Source organism: Phallusia mammillata, chromosome 4, assembly GCF_965637545.1.
Source record: "Phallusia mammillata chromosome 4, kaPhaMamm4.hap1.1, whole genome shotgun sequence".
NCBI lineage: Eukaryota > Metazoa > Chordata > Ascidiacea > Phlebobranchia > Ascidiidae > Phallusia > Phallusia mammillata.
The window spans coordinates 11892600-11901613 of record NC_137255.1 but is presented as its reverse complement, the minus strand read 5'-3'; the positions used below and the strand labels follow the sequence as shown (position 1 = coordinate 11901613).

The 9014-nt window shown below is 37.1% G+C and overlaps 1 protein-coding gene across 4 annotated transcripts in view; it reads right to left on the bottom strand.

The window, feature by feature from the left end:
* Positions 1–22: 22 nt before the first annotated feature.
* Positions 23–9014, bottom strand: part of LOC145222824 (uncharacterized) — a 35892-nt gene continuing 26900 nt past the window's right edge. For 2 of the 4 annotated variants that reach the window (XM_080089038.1, XM_080089039.1), the window contains exons 9-15: positions 3264–3368; positions 1569–1784; positions 1294–1503; positions 1155–1240; positions 744–878; positions 586–678; positions 23–532 (exon numbers count right to left, since the gene is read on the bottom strand). In XM_080089038.1, coding sequence (XP_079945164.1) covers positions 131–532; positions 586–678; positions 744–878; positions 1155–1240; positions 1294–1503; positions 1569–1784; positions 3264–3368 — 1247 coding nt within the window. In that variant the 3' untranslated portion in view covers positions 23–130. Of the gene's footprint in view, positions 533–581; positions 679–743; positions 879–1154; positions 1241–1293; positions 1504–1568; positions 1785–3263; positions 3369–9014 lie in introns of all 4 variants that reach the window. The other 2 variants (XM_080089041.1, XM_080089040.1) reach the window with 2 other exon arrangements.

The following is a 9014-nucleotide window of genomic DNA, read 5'->3' as shown; positions in this document are numbered from 1 at the left end:
ATAAAAAAGATGCCAAAATAACCACTTTAAAACAAGCATTTATTTACAAAAACATCCCTGTGTTACAAACAGACTTTTTATTGTACTACTTCATTCATTTCACCATCAGCACATTTTCGACTATCAAATTTTATTCTGCCTCCTCCGATGTTATAGGTATAAATTCTTCATCACTGGGTTTTTTCAAAATAACTTTGGAGGTCTTAGGTGTGCTTACAGCAATCAAGTTTGGTTTTTGTTTAAAAATTGGTTTCAAGCCAGATACACCCACATTCTTTTCTGTTGCATTCACCTTTTCTATTTCAGTGTTACTTTGAGAACCCATCTGTATAGCCATCAAAGCTTTGATTGTGGTAGCAGCATGCATTGGCATTGTGGGTTGAGATCTAAGAGCTTCACTGGCATGTATAGTGGTATTCAGGCTGCTAGTTTCAGAAAAACACAGATTTTCTTCTTTAATCGTTGGCTTGTTGATAGATGATGATGGTTTTCGATTTGAGGCAACAACTGAAGATGTCGGTTTTAGTACAAGCTGAAAAAACATTTAATGTTAAGTCACATCTTTAATAGATACTCCAAACATACCTGCTGCATCTTTCCTTTTGTGATAACTTTATGAAAATTTGTGGCGAGTGACTTACCAGATACTGTTCTTACATTTGTTGCAACGCTTACAATCTAAATGACACAAAATCTATGTTTAATACAATAATGTAAAACAGCAAAACGCAGCAAAAAAGTACCTTTGTTGGAACTGGTTTAGCAATGGCAGCTGTACTGCTGATCGGAACAGTTATTGCCTTTGACACACTGCTTAAAGTTTTTACTTGGGTGAAAGGTTTTGGCATGCCATTGCTACCAACTTCAAGAAACTTGGCCTAAAAAATTACAGTATTAGAATTTCAAACAGGATTTGTTTTTCTAAGCAAAAAATGAGAGCGATCTTACTCCAACCCAGTTTGGAGTTAGAAGCATGTTATTTAAGATGTCAGAAAAAATGTTACTTAAGATGTCAGAAATTTTAAGAAATGTGCCTTTGTCAGCCTAAAACTACACATTTTACATTTAATTAATTTATGTAAAGCTTTCCCCCAGGATATGCCACCACCCACATGGAACCAAATGTTATACAAGTTATTACACCATGTACTTACAGGAGATGCAGTTACAGGCTTTCCACCAGGAGGTCGATGAACAACAATGATACTTGGTTTGTTTCTGTGACTTTGAATCTGTGTGACTAAATAAAACTAACATAAACACACAAAACACTTTTAAAAATGCCAATCTTACCTTTTGATTGCATTTGACGAGGTGCAACTTTAATTATGTTGTTTCCACTGATTGGAAGTTGTTTGCACTCGAAAGGCCCAGGATTTTTTTCCCCTGTTAGTTTAGGGGATGTTTTACTATCACACCCCACTCCAGCCCCAGCTGCCAATGCACAAAGACCAGAAGCAGCCAGACTGACACTGGACCTTACTGGGGCACTATCCATGATTTCTGAAACACAAAGCATATGGTAATTCTGAGATTACATCCAGTTACCCCAACAAAGCATAACTGACTTGTTTTATTGCACCCAGAAACAACACCACCAGCTTCAAATTCTGATTCATTTATCCAGGATTTTGTGGTAGCATTGTGAAATGTGGTGGCAGGAACCACATTCGACAATGACTTAATTTCAAATGTAACTCCATCAGCTACCTCAGTCACATGATCTTTATCATGACACATTTTTAACAATTGGTCAGATGGCAGGCTTTTGGACAGGGGATTGACTGTTAAATATGAAATAGCTTTGATATGATGGGCAATGGTGAAAAAATATACATCAAGCAGTTACCACACTATAAAATAATATGAATTTGAGACAAAAACAATGATCAGAAATTGGCACAAAATCAAATCTTCTAAACTTTTCATTGCAAAATATGAAAATTTTTGACTGGGAACTGTTTAAACAGTAAACATCTATAACAAAGATGTTAACATACACTTCATCAGCTAATTTAGTTATGACAATGCTTAATTTCCCCTGCTCAAAATACAATATATATCCTTCTTATAACTAGGTCAATGATCAGATCGTAGCCCAGAGTGTATTGTCACATCTCACATTGAAATAAACAACACACGCATACATTTTAGATGGCAAAAACATTTGAAGGCCAGCAGTACAGACAAATCTAGTTAAATTCACAACCAATTTGCCAAGCTTTATAAGTGGATCATGTGATAATCCGGATGCTTTAAAAACGGTACACATTTTATAATGCCTCATTTTTACTTTCCCAGCTAACACCAGAATGTTTATATTGCAGAATCGATATAAATGTCTGCTCTCACCGTTTGTATAAAATGTAAACAGATGTGTGACGTTTTTACGTCATCATCAGGTCATTGTACCCATCGCAAAAGATGTGACGTAAATACAACTCTTTTGCTAAGTATAAAACTGTGCTCGTACAGAAATCATCCTGAACCAACATGTGCTCAATACAGACGATTCAAGTTACAGATAATCACAGTAAACCGAAGGTTTTAGTACACTTAAATCAGTCTGTGATTTTATTTCATTGCCTATATAACTAAATTTTATTTTTTATTTCTTGATTGGAACTGAGGATGCATCAAATAACGAAGAGTACTACTGTTCATTTCGATTCCAGATCATATTCTGCTTAATCACATCAATAACTTGGCAATCTGACTACTTTTCTAATTCTATTCCTTTAACCCAGGGGTCACCAAACTACGGCCCGCGGGCCGGATCCGGCCCTCGAGGTCATTTCATCCGGCCCGTGACCACGTTGTTGGTTTGCTAAATCGTATTGATAACTTTGTAACATTCAAGAATTAATCTACTTCTTACGAGAGTTTTCCTGTCGCGATATGAAGAAATAATGTTACCCAGTTTCATAGGATTACAACGCTCAGGATTGATCAAAACCCAGTTTGTTACGTCACAGACAAGACCACTAATGTTAATTGTGCGCAAACAATTGCCTACTTGTTACGTAATATACAACCATTGCTCGTAAGATGAGACTAACTATACAATTTAAGCCACTTTAAATGGGATTGCAGAAAGGCCATATCTTGGTGCCCCTGTAAAAATCGCCGCGCGTGCTAAATTTGAAAAGACGGTGCTAGGGCATGTAAACTATGCGGCCCGCCCGAATCTTTTCCCAAAATCATAAACTAAGATGTAAGCCTTATTTTGTAATATCTAATAAAATTGTAGATCAAAAACCAACCTGGTGGTTTTGAGTAAAAACCATGAGCTATGTTTGAAGATGGTGGAGTCCTAAATTTTCCGAATTGGTTGCTATTTGAAGATGTTCGAATCATTTTTACTTTACCTGAAAAACAGATATGGTGGCTTTCCTATATATTGCCAATTTATATATTCTATATCCTATTTAACACTTCACTATACACAACATTTTACCCACTAACATGATTGTTTTTGCAAGCAAAATAAATGGGTCCCCACATGTATGTAGATACCATTTAGTAACAGTATTATTATTATGATGTGCTAGCAGAAAGCATGTATTTTTACATCATTATAACTTTACAAACTTTCAAAAGTAAGAAAAAGGATACAGTATACTCCCAATTCAGAGAATTTATACTCTAGCTTTAAACTCGATATTGTAGTCCAAGGCCCGATATTGTAGTCCAAGGCCTTCTAGAAAACCTAGATAGTAATTCTAACACTGGCGCATTTAGAACAATTTGTTCTTAACCTAATTTTCTTACGCAAAATGTAAACATTGACCTATAGTAGCCTCTCGATGTGCAGCATTTAGCAAGGTTTTCTGTAGCGCCCCTTTAATCTTTATGCGCAACAATCATGTTTTGACTAAGTTATACAAAAGCTATTTGTTCATGAACAATTAATGTTATGACCACCATCATGTGATACAATATTAGTATATTTGCTATACTTATTATGGGTCCACTTCTATAAAGGGGACACATATTGTTTTTGTCCGTATTTTTTTTGGCTTTTTTCTGTCTAACGCTGGTTTGTTTGGTTAAGAAAAGAGTGCTTTAAATCAGGGGTGCAAAAATATGGTCGCATGACCAACAAACTTGCCCGCAATTTGTGGTCACGCTTATAGGTGGTCTATATTTTTTTCAAATAATTTTTTCAGAATACTAATAAAGTACTGATGCAGTGGCACAACTAGCGGAAAAACAAAGATTAGGCAACGATTTACCAATATTGTTTTGGCGCTTGGATCAAGCCGCGACCGAATTACGTTAGTCGCATATTTTATGAGGCACTATCGCGATGCTACGGTAACTGTGTAAAAGGTGCCTTCATCAATTGACATGACGTGACTGTGACTGTCATCAATTGAAGTAGTGATTTCCGCACACTCTTTTATAACCTAAAAAGAACATTCACTCTCATAATAAGCATTCTTACACGTTGGGGGCGAATGTGAAGGCACATGCTAATCGTCATACGTATGAGGCAATCACACATGTGTGTCTCAAAAAGAATTACAATGCACATGCACTCAACAACATGTCACTCACGCCGCACAAACATTTACAACGGATTTGTAGCTACACTATTAGGTTTGTAGCGACGCAATATTTTGGCAAAATAAAGTTTTCTACAAAAACTAGAAGGTTGGCTTAGCACATATTGCCCTTGCACATACACTATACCCTATTTTAAAAGATTAATATAGTTCCTTTACATATTTTACACTGGGTCCCATATCTTTCACTGTCTTTTATAACCTTGGTTGTTTCTGCGAGCAAAAACTCATGGGTCCCCACACATGCAAAGTTGTAGATAATGCATTTCAATAGATAACAATGAGTAAGTTTGGTATTGTTAAGACAAACACAGTGATTGGTACTGTTCATATTTAAATATACTATATGGAGTACAAACCATTTAAATTAAAAAACTCATTTAAGGGGGGCTAGTAGGATAACTAACGAAGGTTCAACACACACAAACTTAAAAATAGGAAACCACCATGATTCAATCAATAGTACCGCAAAATATCAGTCCAATCAGCCAACGTTTAAAATTTCAACCAATAGAGGTGTTTTGAGCAACAACCGTTAATGTTTCTGACATCAAAGGGCCGTTAACAACCCCCGAACTGCCATGGCATAAAAACTTCCACCAAGCAACCCACAAAGTCACAAACGAGTAACATACAACTGGTTGCCCTTGTAATACTATTGTGCCACAGAAATCTTTTGTTTGTGGTGCCCAGGGGAAAAAAATACCCATTTAGGGGGTTAGCAGGGTAAATACTGGGGTTATCAACAAAAACAAAGTGGGATGCACATCTACATAACTACATCTACCATCTGTGTAAATTTCAGCTAAATCCATCAAACATTTGATGGAAAAACGAGTCGGACAAACTTCAGGGGAAAAAACATTTTAGGGGGCTAGCGGGGTAAATACTGGGGTTACCAACAAAAACAAAGTGGGATGCACATCTACATAACTGCATCTACCATCTGTGTAAATTTCAGCCAAATCCATCAAACATTTGATGGAAAAACGAGTCGGACAAACTTTGGGGAGAAAAAAAATGAAATAATAAAAAATAAAAAAATAGAAAAAAACGAACAATTTGAGTAAAATCAATGTGTCCCCTTCAGGGAAGGGGACCCAAAATAAACTGAGGTCATAATTTCCAATCTTCGTAACATAAATCAAGACATGTTGTTTTATTGATGGTTAGCCCGATAATACTGTATTACCTGATGCTATAAGTGGCATCGCTACTCGTCCGATATTTTTTTTTTTTTATGGCATCGGAACAACTCCGATACACTAATAAACGAGTAAAACGTGCTTCAGCCTGCTATTTCTGCAATTTTGTGAACAGTCACTTCACACGGGCTTTTGACTCAGTTGTCATTGCAACACAATCTCTGCGTCGGGTTTGAACGTTTGCTGTTTGTATCAGAGAACCTAAGAGAAGATCCGTAAGACCGATTTGCCGAATCAGCAGTTTTAACGGCGATTCGTCAGGTGTCGGTTTAAAAACTGGATATCAGGCAAACCCCAATTCCAAAACCTATGGCAACAGGCCATGCCGTGATGTTATGGAAGCACAGTGCTACACAACCTGCCGCTGTACGCGTACTCAGAGACGAATTAGTGCGGCCGCGAAACTGTATATGGAAGTATAACTTATTTTTAGGGTATAAAACTGGTATAAATAGATTTTGCGGGGCTACTAAAGGGATCTCGGTAGCAATACGTGATAGACTTTTTGTACGGTATTATGTGCAAACAATGCCAAATGTCAGACAACAAACATCGTAACAATTGAGATAGTGACGTCATTCACAATTACGACCGATCATCAAGCTGTTCAGTTCAAAAGTTTAGGCATAAACTTTCAGGCACAAGCAAATGGGATATTGTATGATAAATCAAAATTCGTTAAGATTATAAACAATTTGAGACATTTGGTAGCAGTTTGTAAAATAGAAACCAATGATACGGCTATTACAGACGAATCCGGTTAATTGCATCATCGATTTGCCAAGGACATTTTCCCAGCTAAAACAAAGTTGTAGTGAGGCTCAACTATGGCAACAGAGCAGTATTTTCTCTCTTTTGTTGTGGAGAATTGAAAAAGTAGTCTCAAGTCAAAACTAGATTTATTACTATCAGCGCAGTACATGACGTCATGCTTCCTAACAGCCGTGGCTATGGTGCAATCGCCCAAGTGTGTTGAAGAAACAGTAGAAACGCACACACACTCTTTAATTGGCGCACACGCCACAGTTCGCCTGATTTGTGCTTTCTCTTGTAGTGAGGTTTATGTGAAAAGATGTGTTACATCGCATCGTAGCCAAGGGGCCCAACATTTAAATTTGAGAACTTCCCTATGACGACGGTTTATGACGTTTTTGGCTTGTTTTGGGTAGTTTTCCTTATAAATGTGTTAGAATTGCCTGTTGTTTCTGACCTATTTCGTTTTCTTGTTTAAACCAACGCCGTTAAGCGGCAAAGTGCTAGGTGCATATTTGTAAGCAAGCCCAAACCCGAAAACACACGACAGAAACCTGGTCAAACTTACAACGTCGGCACATTCTACAGCGCTAGGGCGCTAAGGCGACATCAGTTTCTATTATAACCCGTTATCCAATTGACAAAAAGAATAATTGATTTTAGCAAACCTTTAAAGACTCAGATTGTGGCGCTACTTTTTAGCTTACTCATCAAAACTGCAGCAGTAAGATTAGCGTGACTGTCACGTGATCAACTTTGGGCGACGGTTTGGAATTTTTTAGTTCGCACAGCAAGAAATTACAATCAGCGTCTTTGCCGGACACGTCAGTTTCGTAATTTTGACACGTTGAACTCTTTATTTATACGCTTGTTATTTCACTATTGGCGATTAAATAAGCCAACAAAAAAGATCAATGTGCACGGGCCTAGTTATCGCACAGCGGTAAACTGAACGCCTATTTAATCTCCTAATAACTTCAAAAATATGTTATGGTCGAGACGTGTCATTTTCAACGTTGAAATTAGATGCGTTATTTGGTGTAGAATGCAAACATGTATCTACGTCTTTTTCGCGTACATTACCTCCGGAGAATTTTATTATCATACCGTCGTTTTTTATTCGAAAAACTCGGTCTGTTCGACTTTCACACAGAGTATATCAATCCGGTTAATCGCATGTTTCGTTGAAAATCGATGCGAACATCCGGTTTATGCGATTAACCGGACGATTTTCTTAACAAACGATGGGTGACGGCTTGGGATTTTTAATTGTGATGCAATTAAACGGATTATACGATTAACCGGTATGCGAATAACCGGATTCGTCTGTAGTAGCAAAATAGTTGTGCATTAGGTAGAAAAAGACACACAAAACGTATGTGCTACTACAATTTTCGGCACGCTACCAGATTCGGAAAAAAAATGTGTACCCCTGCTTTAAATTTATTGAAATTTGCACAGATGTTAGTTATTAACCCGAATTTTTTCACCCACAGGCACCCAAAACGTATTTTTTTTAAAACGGCTATACTGACTAAAGTACAGCATCTAGGAGTTTTATGCTTTGTTGGTTGGTGCAATGGGGGGTATTCTAAATAATTTTTAACTTTTTATTGGATTCACCCATTTTCACCCCTTTCTGCCAAAAAAAGCCCTAATGTGCTGAAATGTTTAACAGTGGGTTACTCGTTGTTATTTAAAATTGTAGCCAAATCTATCAAGTGGTTATCTGTACAGCCCCAAATATGTGTTAAAACGTTTACTTAATCTTCTGATGGAGTTTAACGTTATATCACTCTGGTCCCCTGTGAGTGATTTACTGATTTACATCTCAGTGCACAGCAGGTAATAAACAACTTTCCTTTGCATTATAGGCCTAGAATCATAGGCTTTTTCGTTGGTCACAATTTGTTTATACTTGCGTGTTAAATACATGTTTTTAACTTAGTCTGTTAATCATGATGTTTTAACTTTTTTTCTGTTTTTGGCAGAAACTCAAGGGTCCCCACACATGCAAAGTTGAAAATAATGCATTTCAAGAGATAACCATCATAAAGTTTGGTGTTGTAAAAACACAGCGGTCAGTCCTGTGCTTAAAAAAATCATGCTATTAAAAGTACAAACTATTCAAATCTGCCTAAAACTAGAAGGGTGGCTTTCTGATATACTTCCATTTTATGTATTCTATACGATATTTACCAATTTACTATACACATCATTTGATCTACACATATAATTGTTTTTGTAAACAAAAACTAATGGGTCCCCACATGCATGTTTGTGCGGATTTACGGTAAACAAATGTTGCAGTGATTTTTAGATTCTAAGGACAAAAAAACACAGCTGATTTCTAATCACCGAAAAGAATGTCTCTTAAAACGTCTGTCTGGACGACTGTCTGGACGTCAAGCTGATCCCTCCCGCTCTGCACAAAACCGTTTTAATCGTAAACCAGTGAATGACTCCCTTGGGACTTCTGTCTGACTGA